Raw genomic sequence first — 24,434 nt, 5'->3', positions numbered from 1 at the left:
TAAAACTTTGGGCCCCTCCAAAGGTCTCTGCACGGCCCTGACCTTGAATCGGCCCTGTGGTAACGTGACCTCCTTTTTCAGTTATTGTCATGTTTTTGTATTTGTTTTGCTGTGATTCCCACGTTTCCCACACAGGGGGCCCAATTAGCTGAGCGGCAGCGAGGGGCCGCCAGAGAAGGCGCTGTGGCCCTAGGGGTCACTGGCCCCCGGACCTCGTCCCCTCCCTTAGTTTCCAGCTTTTTTCCACAAACGTTTTATTGACTCTCAGCGAAACGTTGTGCATATTTTTGGCCCTGCATGTTTTGTGACTTGGTTGTAATAAATGAACTTTTCCCGCCATTATGTTGGATTTTTCCAGGTCGACCCGAACCGAACCAGCTGAGGCGATATTGACTGAGAGGCAGATTTACCTGAAGTTAGTTAAGGGCACAGCGCCCTCTGCTGTTGGGGTTCTGGAGGTGCAGTTCCAGGTAACGGGTCGCAAATGGGGACGGCCTCCAGAACCAGAACCAGAATTCTCTGGACCTGACTAATGTAGCAATGTTTAGGTTGTAGAATCCCACTTGCTTTATGCATCAGTGCAGCGGGGAAACAGCGCCCCCTCTCTGTGTACTCAGCATAGAAAAGTGTTAGCAAAACATAGATCATCATTTTTATCAAGTGGAGAGTAATGAAAACTTACTAGATGTTTTCTTGGCTCAAACGTTTGTACTTCTTGTTCCTTTAATGCTATAAAACATTCTATGTGCTAAAGCTAAATGCTAACGTAACGCTCTGTTGCAGTGAGATGCATGATTGAGATGACTTGGGCCGGCCCGGTACAGAGGAGTGCAGCAGAACCCGGTTTCAGTGAAGTGATCTGATATGGACCCGGTCTGAGTTTCAACAAGTCCAAAACTCAAACTGACCAAATGTGTAATTTAATGAACAATTTATAGACTCATATTTCAAAGTTTTTATTTGGAAGAAACAAGAAGTGAAGAAGATCTGGGTCAGTTCCGACCCAAACCTTGCTGGTACAAAAATGATTGAAGAAGACATGAAGCATAGATAGAAAACACTGGGTTTAATATTGAACACTGAATTAAAATAAGGATTGAAATTAAAAGACACGAGACAGAAAATAAATTCCTGCTGTGGATAAAATGACATAACAAATCCCAGGGCCGGCCCAAGGCATGCGCAAACTAAGGGGCCCCTCAGTGGAGCTGATTTTTTATTTTTTTTTGTTAGTAATGATTTCTATGTCGTTATAACAAAAACACAAAATTTCATCATAGACTGATTTGTTTTTGAAATAATAAGAACCAAGATAAAGTTTGTTTTAATGAGTCTTTATAATATAATGTAAAGATAATAAAGCTGCTAACAGAAATGACCTTATGACCCGGACCGGACCGGTCCAGTTCTACAACATTGAAGCTGCGTCTTTGTGTGAAACTGAGTTTAAATGAGTTGATTCTCCTGGTGGATATTTCTCAGGTATTTTGGTTCAAACTGTTTGATCAGGTTTGATATGAATAATTAAAACTCATCAGATTCTGATATTGTCCAGCTAAATGTTGAGACGTCAGGCTGCAGTTGCTGCAGGACGAGCTGCTGCAGCAGGACGAGCCGCTCTCTGCTGCAGCTGATTTGCTGTTTGCTGCTGAGAAAAATCATTTGGAGGCTCAGAACCGACCCGGTACCGGTCCACATTCCAGGGCAGAAAGACTCACCTGGTATAAATTAGATTTTAGCTATTGGAGCTGAAGAGAAATGAATTGAATGTGTTTCTGCAGCGATTGCAGTTTTCTGGCTGATTCCTGGTTCTGACCTTTGACCTGCTGATTTTGGCTCATATGAATTAATTGAGTCTGAAATGTTTCTGAATGTAGCAGCAAAGTCTTTGAGTTGCTAACAGTGAATATTAGCTGTAAATGTTGAGACTGGCCTGGTCTGTCAGTCCAACTGTCTCTGCAGAAGGACAGAGATGATGGACATCATATCAGCTTCACATGTCAGTATCGGCTGATCACGATGCCCCAAAATGAAGGAAATCGGCTCCCAGAAATCAACTGGTCAATAATTGTATCTATTATACATGTATGTAATGTAAACAGCCAGAGATGCAATCAGTTCATAGCAGGTGTTTAATCGATCTAATCATCAGACTGCTGATTGCAGCCGGTCCACATTGTTAGCAGAACCAGAGGGCCCCAAAAGCACATTTGGCTTGGGGCCCCATGGAGGCTTGGGCTGGCCCTGACAAATCGGATCAGAACCAGTTTTAATCCGGGACAGTTCTGCAGCTTGACCAGCAGGAGGCGCTGCTAGCAGTCACTCCCTCCAGCAGGATCTCTGCTGCAGCGCCTCCAGGTGTCCCAGGGGGGCACGAGGACCCGAACCCCGACCAGAACCCAAACCTCCGGACCGAGTCCGGACCCCGAGAACCTCCAGAGGGAACAAGACATCTGGACTTCAGCGCCGCTCTGGGTCACACGGACCGCAGTCTGTAGTGGAACTGGACATCCGAGGAGGGCAGCAGGATTCCCAGACCGGCTCGGCTCGGGTCCAGACCGGGTCGGTTCTGCCTGTCCTCCAGCTGCAGGTCGAAGTACAGCAGCAGCAGACAGACAAACTGCTTGATCTCGTTGATGGCAAAGTACCGTCCAGGACACATGGACGATCCGGAGCCGAACGGCATCAAGTAGTAGCGCAGCTTCTGTCCCTCTTTGGAGAAATCCGTCTTTTCTCTGCTGTCCTGCACGAAGCGGTCGAACCGGAACGTCTGCAGAGTCACGAGGAACACACATTATTTATCTACGTGTGTGTGTGTGTGTGTGTGTTGTACAGACCTGTCACTGGACCTAATTTACTGGTTGCATAATATTGTTTTTAACTTGCATTGTCTCAAAATGAGCTTCATGCAGCACTGAGGATTAAATATAATTTCTTAATTTAGTATCGTTAATTATTTTTCTGTCTTTCTTTGTGCTGCTAATCGATATGTTTTGCTGGATTGGACAGGCCTGTTAGTCGCTATGTGATGCTTTGTGTCCAGAAAACCATTTATTGTGTTCCAATGCAGAATGAGCAGAAATCTGTGACATTAGTAGCGCCTTCATAAGATATATATATGAAATGCGCCTTAAAATAAAGCTGAAAAATCTGGTACAAAAGTCTCCTTGACACAAATCTAGAAGTCTGGTTTCTGTTAGTTCTGTCAAGAAAGGGTGAATTTCTCTTCTGTTGGTCAATCATTTTATTTGAAATATGCTGCAGGAGCCATAGTTTGATGGCTGTTATAAATATCACCAAGTTTTACGACCAGAGGGAATTATGCAGGGCTCCAATAACACAATAAAACTGATAAACAGGTGGAGAACAAAACGAGGGTCAGGGTTGGGGTCAGGGGTCAGGGTTGGGGTCAGTAGAGTCGAGCAGAGGGAAAAGGGGCATCTGTGATCTGGAACAATGGAACCATAAAATCACCAAATTTAGAGAAAAACGTGTAACATCTTTGCATGCACATCACAGCAAATATTCAATAAAAAAACTCCCCCAGGAACCTGCAATCAATAAAACAATATTTAACTTTAAGAGTCTTAATGACTAAATTATACATAAAATCTGATCAATCTCACAACACTGCTGATGTCAAACAATGTCAAGTAAAAATAGATTCAAATTTAAATGCAGGTTGTATCAAAATAAATAAACCTATACTAGATCAAAGTTCCTGATAGCGATAGCATGGCTAGCTGCTTTCCCCTGGCTCTGATTGGTTGCTTCTGACCCAGCGATGTTATTCTGCAGAACACCTGGAGGGGGCAGAGCAGCTCCATTGATCAGTCTGATGGTCAACAGCCAAAGTTTGAATGTTGAAACTTTTCTTTTTCGTGATGTGCTGCAGCTTTAAGGAGATATTAAACGTGAGAGTTCACTTCATCTGTGACATGTTACTCCTGTAGCTCCAACAACCAGAGCAGAACCAACCAGTAGCACCCAGGGAGGCACATATCTTCATCCAGCAGAGGAAGACTCTGGGCGATGCGGTTTTAAGGTGACCTCTGATCCCGTACCTGTGGGTCGTCGTAGACCTCGGGGTCCAGGTGCAGACTCTGAGGGTACAGGGCGATGACGTCTCCCTTCCTGACACCCACCGATCTGTCGGAGTCCAGCCGCAGACTGAAGTCCTCCTGGGCCACCCGGATGTTCATGGAGGCCGAGGACAGGCGGAAGCTCTCGTTGATGGCGCTCTCTGAGGATGAAGACGGCCCGTTATCGACCCGCTTCACCACTGAGCTGAACGTGAACTGGAACGCACCCAGAAAGATGAGTTTGTCCAGCTGCTCTTTGCTGAGCCTGATGTCGCTGCTGGTGCTGAAGTCCACACCGCTGTCCTGCAGGACGTCAATGACCTCCTGGCGGACCACCTTCAACGCCTCCGGCTGACTCATCAGGAAGTAGGCGGCCCAGAAGGTGGCGGGGAGCGTGTTGGCCACTGACGCCCACAGGATAGCGAAGTGATGAGCTGGAGGACAGAAGACAGAAAGAACTGAGACAAACCAGCTCCAGAACCACAAATCTAGTCTGTCTGGAACCCAGGAGGATGTTCCACTGAAACCCAGAGCCTCCTGAGGTTCTGGTTCTGCATGTCATTGATATCACTTATTGGGCCACCAACGTCCTCCGGATCATCTACCAGCTTTATCCATGTCCTTCAGCTTGTCGTGCTGCTCAAACAGCTCGGCTCGTCTCTGGATGAACTGGGACGTGTTGGTCCACTGGGACATGTGCTGTGGCAGGAAGTAGGAGGTCAGCTTCTGGCGGATGGCCAGGGTCCGCCCCAGCAGCCGGATGGGAATCTGAGCGATGAGGAACGGGAACATGTTGTCGAACTTGTGGAAGTCGTTCCTCAGACGGTCCATCCCTCCGTGGCGGACGCCGGTCGCCGGTCTGCCGTAGATGGTCAGGAAGGTGGCCTCGAACATGACGGAGCAGCAGAACTCGTACAGGCTGCCTCTCCTCCAGTCGCTGGCCCCGTTCAGGTGATCCTGACGGAACACCAGCATCAGGTTACCCATCATGCTCTCTGTCAGCGGCACCAGGTGGTCCCCTTGCAGCAGCTGGAAGGAGCGCCTGATCTGCTCCCACAGGCCGGGGAAGGCGGTGCCGAGGACGGGCGGGTAGCCGAAGGTCAGAGGAGCCACCTTATTGGTGAACTCGTGGAAGTCCAGCTGCCGGCCCTGCTTGATGATGCTGGGGTACAGCAGGGGGTCCATGATGAAGGTCATGTATTTACCTGCAGTAGACAGAAGGTCCTGGTTAGTGTGAAACTGAGCCAGATCATGCCATGGGACAAATCTGGGACCCATCTGGGACAATCGAGATCAGAGGTCTTCAACATTGAGGTCTCTTTCCCAAGAGGGTTTGTGGGGGTACTGTATATTTTAAAAAGTTATGTCTTTAAATAGACAAACCATGATCCATGATGGGTCACCGGGGATGGAGTTTCAGAACCCACCTGCGATCAGGACCGTGAACACGTCCCCATGCTCCCTCCTATGTTCCTCCAGAAACTTGTGAGCGTCCTTCCCGAAGTCCAGAGCCTTCCCGACGAAGGGGATCCAGCCTTTCACCAGTGGAGGCTCGCCTGGCTTCCTGCAACCAAACATTCCCAGATCATTCGTCTGACTCAGATCCTGGTTGGATGCGAGCCCAGAGCAGCGTGGGAGGAGACGGCAGGATACAGCGGCCGTCTCCTCCCACGGTGACAAGTCACCGCTTGAACGTCTTGGAGTTCTGCTGCTGGAACTGAGCGGCTCCACCCTTCATCCTCCTCTGATCCCATCAGAAAACATTTCCTGTTTCCCCCAGGCTGCAGCTCTCCGCTCCTCACAGTCAGCCCAGCTTCTGGTTCTGATCCGGTTTCTGATCCAGTGTCTCAGCTGTTGCTCTGAGATCCAGACATTCCTGTAATCCGCTAAGCCGTTCGGATCAGCACTTCTTTGGGTTTTGTGGTTGTTACAGAGCAGGTAGTGAGACCCGATCCAGGACCGGACACGCCCCACAGATTCCCCGGACCAGGGCCGATCAATACGTTGATCAGGTCTCTGCAGCAAACTGAAGGCCAACAGGAAGCTGAGAGCAGAACTTCCTGTTCTGACAGGCTTATCAAAATATTCACTAAGATCCTAAACGTTTGTAGCTTCATTAAGGAATCATAAAAAAACATGTTAAAATGAATATTGTCAGTAATTATTGTTAAGATCAGGAGGTTAAAGCAGCCAATCAGCCGCCACTGAGTCCATGAGAGGCTCATCAATAATCAATACATATCAAGCCTGGAAACCTGATGCTAATGCTAATGCTAATGCTAAACGGACTGAATGTTTTCACCTAATCTCTGCTCAGCAGGCGGTTACCACGGCAACGGCTGTGCTTAACGACAAAGAGAGACGGAGAGTAAAAGGTGGTTCAGGTTGATCACCTGTTCAGGTTGATCACCTGTTCAGGTTGATCACCTGTTCAGGTTGTTTCACCTTGTTGACCTTTGATGAGTTTCTGAACGATCAATAAACGATAAACTTGGACTGATGACGTCGTTCGTTTGCAGTAAATATTATAACAAACGTCAATAGGACAAATATATTGATTAGGTTTTAACAAATGGTTTCTGCCACCATGATTATGTGAAATGAAATGATTTCAATCCCAGATGCAGAAGGTTTGCCTTTACTTTAACAGAGCTCTTTGGTTCCTCCCATCAGTCTGCAGTTTCTCATACTGAGGTCAAAGTTCAGATCCACCAGAACTGACTGCAACCAGCTTGTGACTGAGAAACCAGTAACCTGCTCCCAGTGCCAGAATCTCACCGTATCATTTCTCTAACTGGTGGATATTTGCAGAGAAACGAGTCAACAGGGTTTCGTTTAGTTTCTGTCTTGCTGTCATGAGGCGGATCTCAGCCGGCTGCTGGGAGAAAAACTGGATGTTGGTCTGAAAAGTTTCAGCTCCTCTGATGTCCAACACGGATCGATGTGCATCAGGGAACGGATGGGAGTCAGAGTCCCATCTGCATGATGTGCAGCGCCAAGTTGAGCAACTCCAGTCTCCACCGGCAACATGAAGGCAACACTTCCTGAAGCCGCAGGGAGACGGGAAAGTAAAACAGTACTTTGTGGATTCAAAACGACAAAAAACAAAGTAAATTTCACCTTTAAAATATTAAATTATTCACAATTTTTTAAATCTTTAAAAAAATCCAAATTTATTTTTAATGAGTAAAATAGAAAAACAATATTTTTGGGGCCAGAATAAACTAATACAGTAATCTGTTGTGAGTTCATGCTCTGTGTTGGTTTTATCTTTGAGCAAAGTGACGTTCATGTATGACTCATTTTATGCACCAGTAAAAAAAAGCAAATATCCATATCCTGAATTTGGAAAAATATTTTATTTGTCTCTAAAGATGGATTCAGTGAATGTGCAAATGAAAATGGTGGATTCAGGTCCTCAAAAAAGGTTGAGAACATCTGTAGCTCTAGATCTGTAGCTCTAGATCTGTAGCTCTAGATCTGTAGCTCTAGAGCAGGGGTGGGCACTCCAGGTCCTTGAGGGTCTCCTGCAACTTTTAGATGTATCTCTACTTCAACACACCTGAGTCAAATACTGAGGTCATTAGCAGGTCTCTGGAGAACTTGATTGTATTTAGGAGGTGATTCAGCTGTTGGATTCAGGTGTGTTGGATCAGGGAGACAACCAAGAGTTGCAGGACACCGGCCCTCGAGGACCAGGAGTGCCCACCCCTGCTCTAGAGCTAGTTGTGTTTGTTGATTCGGACTCTGATTGATAAACAAGGTAAAACTAATGCATTGTTGGCTGAGCTTCTTGACAAATTTTCATGAAATAAATGCATGTACTATAGTGGATGTAAAAAAAAATGGCACCAATAAAACATAAGGTATGAGTAGAGCTGCCGGTAGCTCCAGAGAGAGGCCGGTAGCTCCAGAAAGAGGCCGGTAGCTCCAGAGTGAGGCCGGTAGCTCCAGAGTGCGGCCGGTAGCTCCAGAGAGAGGCCGGTAGCTCCAGAGTGAGGCTGGTAGCTCCAGAGAGCCGCTGGTAGCTCCAGAGAGAGGCTGGTAGCTCCAGAGAGAGGCTGGTAGCTCCAGAGAGCCGCTGGTAGCTCCAGAGAGAGGCTGGTAGCTCCAGAGAGCCGCTGGTAGCTCCAGAGAGAGGCCGGTAGCTCCAGAGAGAGGCTGGTAGCTCCAGAGAGCCGCTGGTAGCTCCAGAGAGAGGCTGGTAGCTCCAGAGAGCCGCTGGTAGCTCCAGAGAGAGGCTGGTAGCTCCAGAGAGAGGCTGGTAGCTCCAGAGAGCCGCTGGTAGCTCCAGAGAGCCGCTGGTAGCTCCAGAGAGAGGCCGGTAGCTCCAGAGTGAGGCCAGTAGCTCCAGAGTGAGGCCGGTAGCTCCAGAGTGAGGCCAGTAGCTCCAGAGTGAGGCCGGTAGCTCCAGAGTGAGGCCGGTAGCTCCAGAGAGAGGCCGGTAGCTCCAGAGAGAGGCCGGTAGCTCCAGAGAGAGGCCGGTAGCTCCAGAGAGAGGCCGGTAGCTCCAGAGAGAGGCCGGTAGCTCCAGAGAGAGGCCGGTAGCTCCAGAGTGAGGCCGGTAGCTCCAGAGTGAGGCCGGTAGCTCCAGAGAGAGGCAGGTAGCTCCAGAGTTGAGGCTGGTAGCTCCAGAGTGAGGCTGGTAGCTCCAGAGAGAGGCTGGTAGCTCCAGAGAGAGGCTGGTAGCTCCAGAGTGAGGCTGGTAGCTCCAGAGTGAGGCTGGTAGCTCCAGAGTGAGGCTGGTAGCTCCAGAGTGAGGCTGGTAGCTCCAGAGAGAGGCTGGTAGCTCCAGAGAGCCGCTGGTAGCTCCAGAGTGAGGCTGGTAGTGAGGCTGGTAGCTCCAGAGTGAGGCTGGTAGCTCCAGAGTGAGGCTGGTAGCTCCAGAGTGAGGCTGGTAGCTCCAGAGTGAGGCTGGTAGCTCCAGAGTGAGGCTGGTAGCTCCAGAGAGAGGCTGGTAGCTCCAGAGTGAGGCTGGTAGCTCCAGAGAGAGGCTGGTAGCTCCAGAGAGCCGCTGGTAGCTCCAGAGTGAGGCTGGTAGTGAGGCTGGTAGCTCCAGAGTGAGGCTGGTAGCTCCAGAGTGAGGCTGGTAGCTCCAGAGTGAGGCTGGTAGCTCCAGAGTGAGGCTGGTAGCTCCAGAGAGAGGCTGGTAGCTCCAGAGAGAGGCTGGTAGCTCCAGAGAGCCGCTGGTAGCTCCAGAGTGAGGCTGGTAGCTCCAGAGAGAGGCTGGTAGCTCCAGAGTGAGGCTGGTAGTGAGGCTGGTAGCTCCAGAGTGAGGCTGGTAGCTCCAGAGTGAGGCTGGTAGCTCCAGAGTGAGGCTGGTAGCTCCAGAGTGAGGCTGGTAGCTCCAGAGAGAGGCTGGTAGCTCCAGAGAGAGGCTGGTAGCTCCAGAGAGCCGCTGGTAGCTCCAGAGTGAGGCTGGTAGCTCCAGAGAGAGGCTGGTAGCTCCAGAGTGAGGCTGGTAGCTCCAGAGAGAGGCTGGTAGCTCCAGAGTGAGGCTGGTAGCTCCAGAGTGAGGCTGGTAGCTCCAGAGAGAGGCTGGTAGCTCCAGAGAGCCGCTGGTAGCTCCAGAGTGAGGCTGGTAGCTCCAGAGAGCCGCTGGTAGCTCCAGAGTGAGGCTGGTAGCTCCAGAGAGAGGCTGGTAGCTCCAGAGAGAGGCTGGTAGCTCCAGAGAGAGGCTGGTAGCTCCAGAGAGACGCTGGTAGCTCCAGAGTGAGGCTGGTAGCTCCAGAGAGAGGCTGGTAGCTCCGATGCAAACAAAACTTGCTTTGTTTCTGTTCAGCTTGAGAAAGTTTGGACACATTTGTGTTCTGAGCAGTGACTGGACGGGTCAAAGGTCACCTGGTGACGTCATAACGTAGTGCTCTGGATCATGTGCTATCACGGGTTCCCGGGATGGAGCCTTTCCGGATCGGTTCCGGTCTTGTGCGAAATTCGGTTCCCCTGTGAAAATCTGTTCCCTGCGTCGGGAGCGCGCATTACAGCCAGAGAGGCGAAAGAGGATCTGATCATTTTCACATCGCTTCTGATCGATTTCTCGGTAAAAAACAACTAATACAACCATGTCAATGTTGTAACACTCAGTTTAATTTGCAGCTGTTGTTTAAAAAAATTGTAAAATAAATAAATAAACGAGGTCTTCTGACGCTGTTTTGTGTTATTGTAAACACCAAGAGAATCGCTCTTTTCTCACGTAAGTCTGGCAGAAATAAAAGTCAGTCACCAAACACAGTTTTCCCAACACGTGGTGTGTATGTAAAGGTTTTTGTGAATTTGGAAACAGTTGTTCTTTATTCCCCAAGGTTATGGAGTAAGAAGAGGAAATAATGGATGATTCAGCAGCCTGAAATATTCTGTTCCCCCTCCATAAAATGGTAAAAACTTATTTTACCTGCAAATGCTTAACTTTGCCTATTCCTCTCATCATCAACAATAAATACTGTGAATTTGGTAGCATTTGCTCCTTTTTTGCCAGAATTATGAGGGGGGAACCATATATTTCAGCTGGCTAAAATATTCTGTTCCCCCTCCATAAAATGGGAACAACTGCACTTACCAGCAAGATTTTTTCTCTGCTTATTCCTCTCATCATCAACAATAAATCCTGTGATTTTGGTATCATTTGCTCCTTTTTTGCCAGAATTATGAGGGGGAACCAAATATTTTAGCAGTTTTACCTGACTGAAATTATCCGTTCCCCCTCAAAAACATGGAAACAAATGTATTTATCAACAGTAATCATCAACAGCAAACTGGCTGTTGGCAAACAGCAAGTTTGAAAACATTTCATCACTATTTGCTCCATCACCATTTCCACCTGCTGCAGCACCTCCACCTATAATTTCAGTATCATTTTGTTTTAATAATATACTGAAATTATTCCTTTTATTAAAATAAGAGGAAGACGGTGATGGAGCAGGAGGCGGGGATGGAGTCGGTGGAGGGACTGGAGCAGGGGGAGGTGCTGCAGCAGGTGGAGGTGCTGCAGCAGGTGGAGATGGTGATGGAGCAAATAGTGATGAAATGTTTTCAAACTGGCTGTTTGCCAACAGCCAGTTTGCTGTTGATGATTATTGTTGATAAATAAATTTGTTTCCATGTTTTTGAGGGGGAACGGATAATTTCAGTCAGGTAAAACAGCTAAAATATTTGGTTCCCCCCCATAATTCTGGCAAAACCGGAGCAAATGCTACCAAAATCACAGGATTTATTGTTGATGATGAGAGGAATAAGCAGAGAAAAAATCTTGCTGGTAAGTGCAGTTGTTCCCATTTTATGGAGGGGGAACAGAATATTTTAGCCAGCTGAAATATATGGTTCCCCCCTCATAATTCTGGCAAAAAAGGAGCAAATGCTACCAAATTCACAGTATTTATTGTTGATGATGAGAGGAATAGGCAAAGTTAAGCATTTGCAGGTAAAATAAGTTTTTTACCATTTTATGGAGGGGGAACAGAATATTTCAGGCTGCTGAATCATCCATTATTTCCTCTTCTTACTCCATAACCTTGGGGAATAAAGAACAACTGTTTCCAAATTCACAAAAACCTTTACATACACACCACGTGTTGGGAAAACTGTGTTTGGTGACTGACTTTTATTTCTGCCAGGCTTACGTGAGAAAAGAGCGATTCTCTTGGTGTTTACAATAACACAAAACAGCGTCAGAAGACCTCGTTTATTTATTTATTTTACAATTTTTTAAACAACAGCTGCAAATTAAACTGAATGTTACAACATTGACATGGTTGTATTAGTTGTTTTTTTTTTTTTTTTTTTACCGAGAAATCGATCAGAAGCGACGTGAAAATGATCAGATCCTCTTTCGCCTCTCTGGCTGTAATGCGCGCTCCCGACGCAGGGGGAACAGATTTTCACAGGGGAACCGAATTTCGCACAAGACCGGATCTCTAACCGCGTCATGACGAAATGTGTGACTTCCCCTTTAATTTGATGATGATGATGAAGCGTTTTGGAAAAGTTTCGGATCAGAACAAGCGGCTCAGCCAGGAGCTGACGAAACTCTATCTGAACCCAGATACAGAACCGAACCGGGCCGGAGGGTCAGAACTGACCTGGTTCTGCCGCCGAGGATCCAGAGCAGCAGCCCGAGCAGGAGGCTGATCAGCAGCGGCAGCAGGACGGACATGGTTCCGCTTCGGTCCGGGACGCTGAGCGCCGACCCGACGGAGGGAGGGAGAGGCTCCAGCTGGGCGGGGCCTTCACAATAAGAGCTGTCCCTTCACAATAAGAGCTGCACCTGGTTCTGAACCAGTCGGTCTGGAGGTCCTACAGAACCTCAGCCTCCTAGCAGAACCAGTGGAGGTTCTGTTCACCTGCTGCAGGTGCGTTCAGCTCCAGAACCGATGAATCGGGTCATGAATGAAACCAGGCAGTTTCAGACTGAAGCATTTTATTCACACCGAGGAAGAGGAAGATGATGAAGGTTAACGATTCAGAATTGGTCCAGTGGTTCTGAAGCGGACCGGGTCACACGGCCCGGTTCCAGCAGTTGGTTCTGATGGTTCAGTCCAGACTGGGAATCTATAGATGGACCCCAGAGCAGTAATGCTGGTTTCCATGGAAACCCAGAACAGCAGGCCAAGCCCGGTTCTGTATGATGGAAGGGCTGTGATTGGACAGAGCCTGGAGGAGGCGGGGCTTCTGCTGCACACCTGCTCAGGTAAGCAGCTCAGCAGGAAGCTGCAGGAATGGAGATCAGAGGTCTATCAGGAGGAAATGACCCGGGTCTTTGTTCTGTTGGATCCCGGGAACTCTGGGAACGCTGGGAACCCTGGGAACCCTGGGAACGCTGGGAACCCTGGGAACGCTGGGAACCCTGGGAACGCTGGGAACTCTGGGAACCCTGGGAACGCTGGGAACGCTGGGAACCCTGGAACTCGGAACCCTGGGAACTCTGGGAACCCTGGGAACACTGGGAACGCCGGGGACGCCGGGAACCCTGGGAACGCTGGGAACCATGGGAACTCTGGGAACGCTGGGAACCCTGGGAACACTGGGAACTCTGGGAACCCTGGGAACGCCGGGGACGCTGAGAACCCTGGGAACCATGGGAACCCTGGGAACGCTGGGAATGTCAGAGGTGTTTCTGAGAAAAACATTTGGTTGACCTGGATCTTCTGCCGATTCCCAAACTGGTTCCCAGCTTTACAACCCATTAGCGTTCGTTCAGTTGGGTCCAGTTGGGTCAGACGGTTCCGAGCTTACCTGGACAGGCTTGTTCTGGTCGGTTCTGGTTCCAAGGAATTCAGTCAGGTAAAGTGTAAACATGACGACGCTCCGGAGAGCTTCTGTGGGAAAACCCGGATCAGAATATTTGGTCTGGATAAACACTCAACAGGGAAGTTGTTCTGATCCGGTTCTGGTGTCACTGTTCCTGATCAGAAACCTCAGTTCTGCGGTTCGGTCCGTTTGGACAATAAATAGAAAACTTCTGGATTTCTGTTCTGTTTGTCCTGCTCAGAAAGACACCCTGGTTCTGATCCAGCAGCCCATTCTGGTTCTGATGGGTCACCAGTAGAAGGAGCGAGACAGGAAGTTGGCGGCAGCGCCAAGCCAGCTGGACCCGTCCTGGCCCGACCCGACCCGGCTGATCGCCTTGTCCGGGTCTTGAGACGGACTCTCCTCCTCCGGAAGATACTCTGGCAAGTCCAGATTCTGCTCCACCGATACAGAACCGGTCTCTGGAAAATGGACCAGAACCTGCAGAACAAAACAGAACCACCAGGATTACTGCTGACCTGGTCCTTCAGGTTTAGGGAACTACCCTAACCCTAACCCTAAGATATGAGGAATTATTGCCTAAGGCTAAGCTAACTGATTCTAAGCTAGCATTAAGGCTAAGCTAACTAAGTCTAAGCTAGCATTAAGGCTAAGCTAACTAAGTCTAAGCTAGCATTAAGGCTAAGCTAACTAAGTCTAAGCTAGCATTAAGGCTAAGCTAACTGAGACTGAACTAGCATTAAGGCTAAGCTAACTGAGTCTGAACTAGCATTAAGGCTAAGCTAACTGAGTCTGAACTAGCATTAAGGCTAAGCTAAATGAGTCTGAACTAGCATTAAGGCTAAGCTAACTGAGTCTGAACTAGCATTAAGGTTAAGCTAACTGAGTCTGAACTAGCATTAAGGCTAAGCTAACTGAGTCTGAACTAGCATTAAGGCTAAGCTAACTGAGTCTGAACTAGCATTAAGGCTACATACAGGCTGTCATTGCTGCCAAATTTCTCCTATGATTAATAATTTCCTCCACATCGGATACAAAGTGTGAAACTCCAGCTGGTGACCCTAACCCTGACCTCATCTCCGTTCTCGTCCTTCACCACCTGCTGAGCCGTCATGACCTCCGTGGCAGCGATGGCCGACGCCAGAGCCTGGAAAACCAAGGCAGAGATCAGGAAGCTCTCTGGGATTAGGACCGATCAGGGAAAACGGTCGGTCTGGATCTTTCCATGCCTTGTGAAATATTTTCCGTTCATCCTGAAAAGCTTCGGTTCTTCCTGAATATTCCGGACAGAACCGTCCTCACCTCAGCTTTCAGGTCCGATCGGATCCGAACGACGCATCTCCTAACGGCCATCTGGAAGGTGAAGCTGATGACGCCTCGGATCTTCAGCAGTGCCTCCTCACACAGACTGCGCCGACCCTGTAGCGGATCAGAACCGGACAGCTGATCAGAACCCTGCAGCGGACCAGAACCGGACAGCAGTGTCTGTGTGCGGACCCACCGGGTCGTCCAGGCCGTGGATCTGCAGGATCACCGTCTTGGCTCTCTTGTTGCTGGACCCCAGGAAGAACTGGGCCTTGCGGCGCGCGCCGCCAGGCGCCGGCCTGGCCGCCTGCGGCTCGTCGGCGCCGGCCGCCGCCTGCAGCAGCTGGTAGATCTCGGAGGCCAGCAGCTTGGTCTCTCCCGGAGTGGTGGACCTGCAGGGAGGACCGCAGAGTTTACCACACACGGTTCTGTTGGACCGAGCCCTTTGGTTCCAGAGGAAGGTCGCTCACTTCTGCATGACGTTCTGCAGGCTCAGCATCATCCCCAGCTCCTCCTTCAGCTTCTCCCTGTTGGCCCGACACTCCGCCAGGTACCGGACCGCCTGCGGAGACCCAGAGCATCTGTCAGAACCAGAAGCGACCCGATACCGGCCGATGAATCCAAAGGTTGGGCTGGGGGGCTCACCAGGAGGGCGCAATAGACCACCTGAGGGTCGGGGTGGTCCAGGAACAGGATGAGGCCCGGCAGGCAGCCGTGGTCCTGGACGATGGCTCTGCGGTTCATCGGGTCGGCCGCCAGGTCCCTCAGCTGGGTCACCACGGCCAGCGGGTCGGGAACCTGGTCGGGCCGGGCCGCCAGCGTTTCGGGCTCGCCGCTCATGGCTGCTGGGGGGACCTGGAGGAGAAACAAATCCAGGATCAGAACCGGTCTCTGGTGGCTCCGCCTGGTCCACTAGACCTGCTGGATGTTCTGTGTCCTCCCACCCGGTCAGAACCGCTGGCCCAGAGCTGAACAGCTGCATATAAACCAGACCCATCAGAACTCCAGGTCAAATTAAATGGCAACCATTCAGCCATTCAAAGGACTAGGTGGACCTAGCCCCGCCTTCGAGGCACAGCTCCTTCAGACTAGCCAGCAGCAATTAGCAAACAGCTGAGCTCACTATAGGAGCTGCTGCTCAGGGCAGCATTGGTACAACATTAAAGGGTTAAGAGGAGCCATGTTGAGACGACTTCCTGGAGGTGGAGCTTGAGAATCAGCAGAAGTTTTTAAAGAGACAGAGACCCAATTTCAAGAAAACACATCAGGAAGTCACATTTACTTTGAGAAACTTCAGATCTGGATTCTCCAACTGATGACGCTACGAAATGATTCGTGAGCCTGGAAACAGAACTCTGCTGGACCTGGGTTCAAAGCAGCCAGTTTCTGCAGAACTTCAGAGGATTCCAGAACCTGGTCTATCTGAACGGACCTTATCATTCCTGATGACCAGAACCGGACCGGGACCATTAGAACCGGCATCATGCTGTCAGGATCGAGGTTCTGCATGTGATCCATTTCCGGTTCTAACCTCAGTCCTCAGCAGCAGATGGCCCGGTTCTGGTTTCTTAGGCCGAACCTGAGTCTGACTGGCACCAAACTGTGCAGGTTGGTACCGGATTGTGTTCTGGTTCTGTTCTCCCGAAGGACCGAACCTCTCCATCAGAGGATGCTAATGATGCTAACTCACCGGGCTGTAACGGTCACCGGTACCAGCACTCCGGTCCGGTTCGGTCCTCCCCCTGACGTTCGGTTCCTGTTCTGTTCTCCCGGACCGGGTCGAAACGGTTTTGTTTTGGGTTTATTTCCTCTCTTCGGGCCGAACCGTCGGTTCTTCCTGCTAAGGCCAGCGGCGCTACCACGTGGCAGCATGCAGCTCTGTGATTGGCCGCCTGGCCCCAGCGGACCAATCAGTGGCTCTGTTCCTCACAGGCCGTGTCCCCACCCTGATGACGTCAGAGAGCGGCTCCAGGTCCAGTCTGTTTTAGTTGTGATGGCGGAACTGGACCGGTACCAGCACCGGTCTTGAGCGCGCACTGCAGCCAGAAGATCCGTTCATTTCTACGGCGCTTCTGATCGATCGATCTATCGGTAAAATGACTCCAATAACCATGTCGACGTTGTAACTTACAAGATAAACTAGTTCTTGTTTGTTACTCCTGCTTGTCACCAGCAGGGGGCAGCACACACTGGCTGGAAACCCGACCCTGTTCAGCTCCACGGAACCGGTTCCTCACACAGACCAGTCTGGAATCAGTTGCGTTATTGACCGGATCCCGGTTCTGATCAAGTTCTGTCTGGTTAAAAATCAGGTCCGTTTATGGTTCTGATTAGTTTCAGTCCAAATGAAAATTAAATGAGCAGAAATTCAGTTTATGAATAAATATCCAATATTTATTCATAAATATTGGATAAGACGGAGAAGACGGAGAGAACCGGGTCAGAACCAGAACCTTCTGGGTCCCGCGTTGCTTTAGGGTCAGAGGGTTCTGATGCTCAGATGTTCTTCATCACACCGAGGAAGAGGAGGAGGAAGACGCGGTTCTGATCCCACAGTGACAGGAAACAGCAGAACTCTGGGCAAAAACCCGCAGCACCCCGGACCCGCCGCTAGGGCGTAACGAGGCCCTGCAGGAGAGTCAAACTGGTTTAACAGAACTGGATTCACATGTAAACACGAACTGAGCCTCTGATGTCATCACAATGATTTCTCACAATCCAGCTGGAATATTGAAGCAGGAGCCCTGACTCGGTCCAAACAGCAGAACCAGAACCAACCCACATGTAAAGTCCAGTTTCCTGGTTCCGATGGTTCCGGGGATCTCTTCTAGCTGAGATGTCAGTTGCCATAGCGACAGGCACTAACAGCAGGTTCAGTTAAAACCTCAGGCAACAATAAGACGACTTTTCTCTAAAAATATCTCAGATTCATGTTTCTGAAGGACGGATCCACCAGGAGCTGCTACTGCCAGGAAATGCATCTCAAACAATCAGTCTGAACCAGAAGGCGGGGCTTCGTGCTGTCAATCACCCTGATGCTGCTCAATGTGCTAATGCAGAGCAACGTTTCCCCGAGTTCAGCCTGGTAGCCACTATGACCCTCCATCCAGGCTGGGCCGGGCCCGGCTGGGCCAGCGCCCCCTAGTGCTGAACTCAGCAAGTTTGGTGGAAATCCTGGCAGAGAAAAAAACTTTACAGAAAAACTGTTAATCTTGTGGCTGTGCTAACTAGCCTTAGCATTCGGGACAGGCTATGCTAGCTGCAGCATAGCAGACGGAGGTAGGAGAATGAGCGTCACCCGGACTGGCTCTGATTGGTGGGAGCACTGGGAGGAGGCGGAGGACATCTTTTTTCCATCTCTCATATCATGCAGTCATGACATGGTGACAGTTTTAACAAATAAGTGAAACATTATGACTGTATGTAACCAAAGAATAGAATTCACTCAGGTTCAGATAGCAGTTCACTATCAAGCAGTTACATTTATTACAAACTACTGGACTGAAACATTCAACCTCGTCTCAACTCAGTTTACCTCAAAACATCAACAAAACAAACCAACAAAAAACAAACAAGATTCACTCCAAACATGAGTGAAATACATGCCTGGTGCTCATCTCATTCAAACACACTTCTGACTCTGTGGGACAAATTATATTTGTCTCAGCAGGAAGTCCTTTAAATGTGGAAATAGAATAGGACACAATTTATCTCTCGGAGAATCCTTTCATGGTCCTTGGTAAAATAATAAAAGAAGCTGGCCAGCAAAACAAAACAAATATAGTTAATAGAGCTCTATATTTGGTGTGTGATGCATCTGAAAAGATGATGCTGGAGGCGGTTCTGACTGGGATGGAGACCCAGAATGAAGATGCAGCGGCTCCACAGACCCGGAACTCAGCAGCTTCTCTGTTCCTCTGATAGCAGGAACACGAACAGATTCCCAATGAATCAGCCACAATAACAATGAAGCTCTAGCAGGAAAACATATGAAACATGAAGAAGTCAGGCGACATGCAGAAGCTGAGCAGAGACCAGCATGTCTCAGTTTTGCAGCAGCTCTGACACTTAGAAGCCCGGGCGTTTCCATAGCAGCTGCAGTCAGAATGCTGCCGTAAAGCGCTGTTGTACTTCGCTCTTAAAGAGGCAGTAACCATAAAGTAAAAGCAATACAAAAAAACAAATAACACACACTACACAAATATATCTGGGTTACGTGTACAGTGACGTACTGCCGCTTTAAGCCGGAGCCGTCTGGACTCCGCCCCGTCCAGCCAGGTTCCGGTTCTGCTGCTCTTCTCTTTGTTTAAGGCGCCATTGTTGTGCTATCGCAACCTGGACCCCAGCAGAACCTCCTGGTTCCGGTTCGACAGAAGCAGAAAGATGTCCGTGCTGTCCTCATCTTCCTCATCCTCTTCCTCAGGTAACGCGCCGTTCCTGCGGCGGTTCGAGCGGCTCGGTGTTCCGCGCTCACCGGACTCAGGTTGTCTGCGGGCGGGTAGCTGCCCGCGGCGGTGCCTGATTAAAACACGGTTCTCCTGTCATGGGTTCCAGATGGTTCTGGTCCCAGACTTTAATGAAACTCATTAAAGTGTCCTGAGGGAAGTTTGAGGAAGCAGGTTGAATTCATTACACTTTATTGAAACTTTATTAAGAGAAAGAGAACAAATAATATCCTAAAGTAGAAAAATTCCTGAGGCAGGGTTAGGGGTTAGGGGTTAAGGTTAGGCACTGCTGCGGGCAGCTGGGACAGAAACAGCTTCAACTTCTGGAACATGAATCCAGAAGTTTAAACGAGTTCAGTCAAAACCACAGCTCATCTGCTGCTCAGAGGTCAGAGGTCATGGCTGGTTCTGCTTGACCTGCTTCCTGTACCCAAAACCTTTTGTCCGTCTGAATGAGCAGAAAGCTCTGGATCAGGTTCTGCTGCACCAGAACAACGGCCCAGTTAAATCCCAATACTGACGGATGTTTTCTCATCATTTTCTGACGAGTGTAAAGTTTTTAAATATGGTTCAGTTCAGGTTTAAACAGTCAAACACTAAAATCATCAAAAACAGCTTCGATGGGTTAAAAACGCTGCGAGGAATCGGATCAGAACGTTGATGATTTTCACACCACAATATCTACACTTTACATTTTCATGTGGCCTAAAACATGCAGCGGTTTTAGTTGCGTTTGTACAGTTGATACTTGCAGCTCTCCCTGCCCTTCCAGAACCCCGACCGGACCGGGTTCCTCAGCAGGAACCAGAACCTTTGCGGGTCAAGGAGGAGTTGGTGGAGGTCCGGGTGGGCGAGGAGGAGCAGGAGGTTCTGAAGCAGGAAGTGGAGCTCTCGGAGGCTGGTGGGTCCGACCAGAATCGGGTCCATCCAGTACAGTTTCTGAGGAGGGGTGAGTGACACCAAGAGGTTCTGCTGAGCAGCCTGAGCCATGGGTCCGACCCGTAACACGCCTGGACCTTAAAGTTCTGCTTTTAATTTGGAACGGACACATTTCCATAGCCTTTACATGGCGACCCGGTACCGTCCACCAGCATGAAGCGGTTCTGAAGGCTGAATAGTACCAGTGAAGACAGAACCAAAGGGTCCATTCGGTTGGTTCTGTCCCAGGAGGAGCAGAAAACACCCTTCATTCATGTCTATCTGCTCCTCCAGAACCCGAACCGGTACCGGGTCATGATGAGGTTGAACCAAACGACCCAAAACCTCCAGAGATCAAAGAGGAACCAGAACAGATGAAGGACCAGCAGGAGGACGAGGAGCAGCTGGCGCTGAAGCTCTGCCCAGGTGAGCCGCCCAGGGCGCTAAACGCTGGGGACCAGACCGGTTCCGGTCCATCAGACCTATAAACTGATAGATTCCAGTAACTTGCTAAGCAGGTGTTTGGTTCCTGGTTTTCTTTTTCTTCCAGAACTTCCACATCAACATTTTCATCAGGATGTAGAGGTTCTACCCGACCAGGACAGAAACCGCAGTCTGGACCAGGAGGAACCAGAACTTTTACCGTCCAGCAGAAATAATCACTCCATTCCACAACCGAAAACTAAGAACAGAGAAGCACCAGCATCTTGCTTACAATGTGGGAAAACATTCACCAGGAAGAGCACCATGCTGGACCACCTGAGAACTCACACCGGGGAGAAGCCACATTCCTGCAGCCACTGTGGGAAGAGTTTCAGCAGAAAGGGAAATCTGTTGGTTCACATGAGAAGTCACACGGGGGAAAAGCCATGTGTGTGTTCGGTCTGTGGGAAGGGTTTCAGACAGAGGAGCAATCTGATGGTTCACATTAGAACACACACAGGTGAAAAACCGTACTGTTGCTCAGAATGTGGGAAGAGTTTCAGACAAAGAGGTTGCTTAGTGTGCCACATGAAAACTCACACAGGAGAACGGCCGTTTTCCTGTCAGATATGTGGGAAAAGTTTCCGGCATAAATCCAACTTGTTTGTTCATGTCCAAACTCACAGTGCTCAGAAACAACATTCATGTAAAACCTGTGGGAAGTGTTTTTCCCTGCGTAAAAAATTTGATGAAGCATACGAAAACGCATTCATCTGAGAAACCGCATTGTTGCAGAACATGTGGGAAATGTTTGTTGTTCGCCATAATCTGAAGCAACACATGAGAACTCATGAGGCTGAGAAGCCATATTCCTGTAAAACATGTGGGAAAAGCTTCAGGCACAAACAGGTTCTGGAGTTTCACATGATCACGCATGCAGAGAAAAAACCTTACAGCTGCTCCAAGTGTGGCAAAGGTTTCAGCCGGAAGTTCATCCTCGTGAGCCACAGCAGAACTCACACAGGTGAGAAGCCCGTTTCTTGTGAAGTGTGTGGAAAGAGTTTCTACCACAAGTATATTTAACGCGTCACATGAGGTATCACTCTGAAGTAATCACTCAGCATCATCCCTGTGCAGAATGTGGGAAAACTTTCAGCCGCAAAGGAACCATGTTGCGACACATGAAGACTCATACAGGTGAGAAACCCTATTCCTGTCCGGAATGTGGGAATAATTTCAGTAGAAAGTCCAACATGTTAGTTCACATGAGAACTCATACAGAAGAGAAAGCATCTCTGTGTACAACGTGTGGGAAGACTTTCAGACAAAACAGTAATCTGTTGGTTCACATGAGAACCCACACTGGTGAGAAACCACATACATGTTCAGAATGTGGGCAGGGTTTTAGTAGAAGGTATGCCATGTTGACCCACCTGAAGTCTCACACAGGGGAGAAGCCTTTCTCTTGCAGAATGTGTGGGAAGAATATTCGTCATAAGAGTAACTTGTCACGCCACATGAAAACACACACCACAGGTAGATATGTTTTGGAATGATATTAGCAGGAATGGTTTCTCTTCTGTTTTTCCTGTTTTCTCTGACAGCAGGAAAAAGAAACCTGCAGGATCTTTGGGAAACTGATATGTTGAGACGATACGGATGAACGCTTCCTTTGAGTTTGCTGACATCTGTCCAGTTAACCTGATGCTAAAGAGAAAACTCCTCCATGTGTAAGCTAGCTGCAGTGTTGTGTAAAAGTTAAAATGTCTTGTTTAATCTGAGTGTCATTAAACGGTTCTTCAAGCGAAGCCTGGTGTCTCCTGGTTTTCTCTCTGGAACCAAACATGAGTAAAACCTCCAGGACGGAGCTGAGTCAGAACCTGGCAAGGAGGATGGGGCCCAGAAACTGTCCCTGTCCAAGCGGGCCGTGTTGCCACTGGACATGAGTGGGGGATTTCTGTGGGGAATCTTTCCTTCCCTGACAATAAAACCTGAGCTGGACCGAACAGAACCTGCTGTTCAGCAATGGAAGTGGTTAACGTCTGCTTTGAAATGATCTGATTGGACCCTGGAAAAGAGAACCAAGGACCCATTCAGTAGCAGATCTACATCAGACTAGAGAACCGAAGGTCAGAGGTCATCTTGACCGACAGGAGATACTGAGGCTAGCTATAAGCAGTGAGGAGTGATGGACATGTTGGACAGCGGTTCTGTTGAACGTTTGGACCAGAACCTGACTAGACGGAAGATGAAGATCGACGAGACCCTGAAGCCCATGGTGACGAGGTCAGCCATCGTCTTCAGAACCGAAACTGGTGCTGGTCCGTTTGTACTGTTTCCTTCGATGTGTCAGAACCACATGAAAAATACTGCAGAACCAGAACCGACCGGCAACACGTCCTGCTCCTGCTGTGATCGATAACGCGGTCCAGCAGTGGCCATATTGGATCAACAGGACAGAGCTAGCATGCTATGCTACCTTAGCAGAACTCATGCAGATGGTACTGAGGAATTTAGTCCAATTGAAACCAGATTTATTACTAAATATTGAAGCAAACCCAGAAACCAACTATTTTCTAGCTTATGATCAGATGACAAGATAAAACTTCTGTCAGATTTTAAATGTCTGTTAGTAAACAGGAAGTTGATCAGTGATGAGGAGGAGGAGGAAGAAGAGGAGGAGGAAGAAGAGGAGGAGGAGGAAGATGAGGAGGAGGATGAAGAGGAGGAGGAGGAGGAAGATGAGGAGGAGGAAGAGGAGCTGGTGTGTTCCTGAACTCTAAAGAGACTCAAACTTCCTCCTTCAGCTCAACTCTCCAACATTAACTCTGCTCAACATGCTGTCTCTGCTCACATCTGGATTCACTCTGCTGGTTCTGATCACTGGATCAGGTTGGTTGGAGTCTTTCAGAGAATAATCTCATCCTTGTTGTTCTTCACTTACATCAGTTCTTTCTTCCTTCAGGTGTAAACTGCCAACAACTCACTGCAGCAAAGACTGAGGAGTTCAGTTCAGAGGGCAGCTCTGTTACTCTGACCTGCAGTTACTCCAAAGGTTCAGCTAATTATTTATTCTGGTATCGACAAAATCCAGGAAAACATCCAGAGTTCCTGAAGTCTCACTCAACTTCAGGTGAAGCAGAACATCTGGACAGGATGACATTTATAGGAAGCAAAGAAGAAATGTCCATGACGATCTCCTCTGCTGCAGTGACAGACTCTGCTGTGTACTACTGCGCTCTGAGGCCCACAGTGACAGGAAACACCAGAACCCTGAACAAAAACCTGCAGTACTGCACAGCAGCCACTAGAGGGCCTCACTCCCACTGGTTGTTGAGTCGTTGGACTGAAGACAAAGACAACAGAGACATGAAGCAGCAAAGATCAGAGACGGAGCTGCTGAGGAAGCAGAAACTCTCTGATTGGTTGAGTTGTAGTGGCCCCGCCCACTGACCTTGCTCTCCTCTAATGACATCATTTTTTCCTTCTCCATCAGTCTCCACTTTTTCTATAACTAATTACTGGAGATAATCTCTGGTGACCCGTCCAGGTGACCACATTGGCGATGGATGGCATCTCTGCTGTTAGAGAAGGACAACTCGTCCCACTCAGCTGCTGCTAGGAGACAATGTCTCTGTCTCCCATCCTCCACTGGTCCAAACTGGTCTGACCTTCAGGCTCCCCGGTTTCTGTTCTGGATCAGATGTTTGGGTTCCTCCAGAACCATAGAGCCCGGCCTTTCCTTAAAATCATGAACTGGCAGCATGTTGAGGACCGGTTCAGTCCAAAAGAACCCGGTCCTTGTGGAACCATGGCTCTGTCGATCTGCCAGCAGGAGGTCGCCAAGTGTGACATGGGCTCAGAACCAATTGGCCAAAACCAGAACCAGATTCCTGTTCTGGACCCGACCAGAACCTTTCGAACCTCCTAACTGTCATGGGCTGTTTTATGTTAAAACCATCTATGGCAGGTGGTCTTAGCATAAAATCAGTTGTTATCTGTAATTACATTCCAGAGT

The 24,434-nt window shown here is 49.0% G+C and overlaps 1 protein-coding gene and 2 pseudogenes across 2 annotated transcripts; 1 reads left to right on the top strand and 2 right to left on the bottom strand.

Moving 5' to 3' along the window:
• Positions 1–940: 940 nt before the first annotated feature.
• Positions 941–12,373, bottom strand: LOC129351715 (cytochrome P450 7B1-like). 2 transcript variants are annotated; one of them, XM_055020639.1, is made up of 6 exons: positions 12,158–12,373; positions 5,510–5,646; positions 4,688–5,287; positions 4,310–4,516; positions 4,065–4,243; positions 941–2,770 (listed from the first exon to the last, which is right to left on the bottom strand). In XM_055020639.1, the coding sequence occupies exons 1-6, from the start codon at positions 12,229–12,231 to the stop codon at positions 2,477–2,479; spliced, it is 1,491 nt and encodes a 496-aa protein (XP_054876614.1). In that variant the 5' UTR covers positions 12,232–12,373; the 3' UTR covers positions 941–2,476. The 2 variants fall into 2 exon arrangements, with proteins under 2 accessions (XP_054876614.1, XP_054876613.1); XM_055020638.1 differs by having other exon boundaries at positions 4,065–4,516.
• A 105-nt stretch (positions 12,374–12,478) lies between these two features.
• LOC129351772 (armadillo repeat-containing protein 1-like) lies at positions 12,479–16,723 on the bottom strand (annotated as a pseudogene).
• Positions 16,724–18,747: 2,024 nt separating this feature from the next.
• Positions 18,748–22,081, top strand: LOC129351704 (gastrula zinc finger protein XlCGF57.1-like; annotated as a pseudogene).
• The last annotated feature ends 2,353 nt before the right edge of the window (positions 22,082–24,434 follow it).

The sequence above is a fragment of the Poeciliopsis prolifica genome, unplaced genomic scaffold (assembly GCF_027474105.1).
Source record: "Poeciliopsis prolifica strain line A6 unplaced genomic scaffold, Auburn_PproV2 SCAFFOLD069, whole genome shotgun sequence".
Lineage (NCBI taxonomy): Eukaryota > Metazoa > Chordata > Actinopteri > Cyprinodontiformes > Poeciliidae > Poeciliopsis > Poeciliopsis prolifica.
Note: the sequence above shows the minus strand (reverse complement) of the source record. Positions and strands in the feature narration are given on the sequence as shown.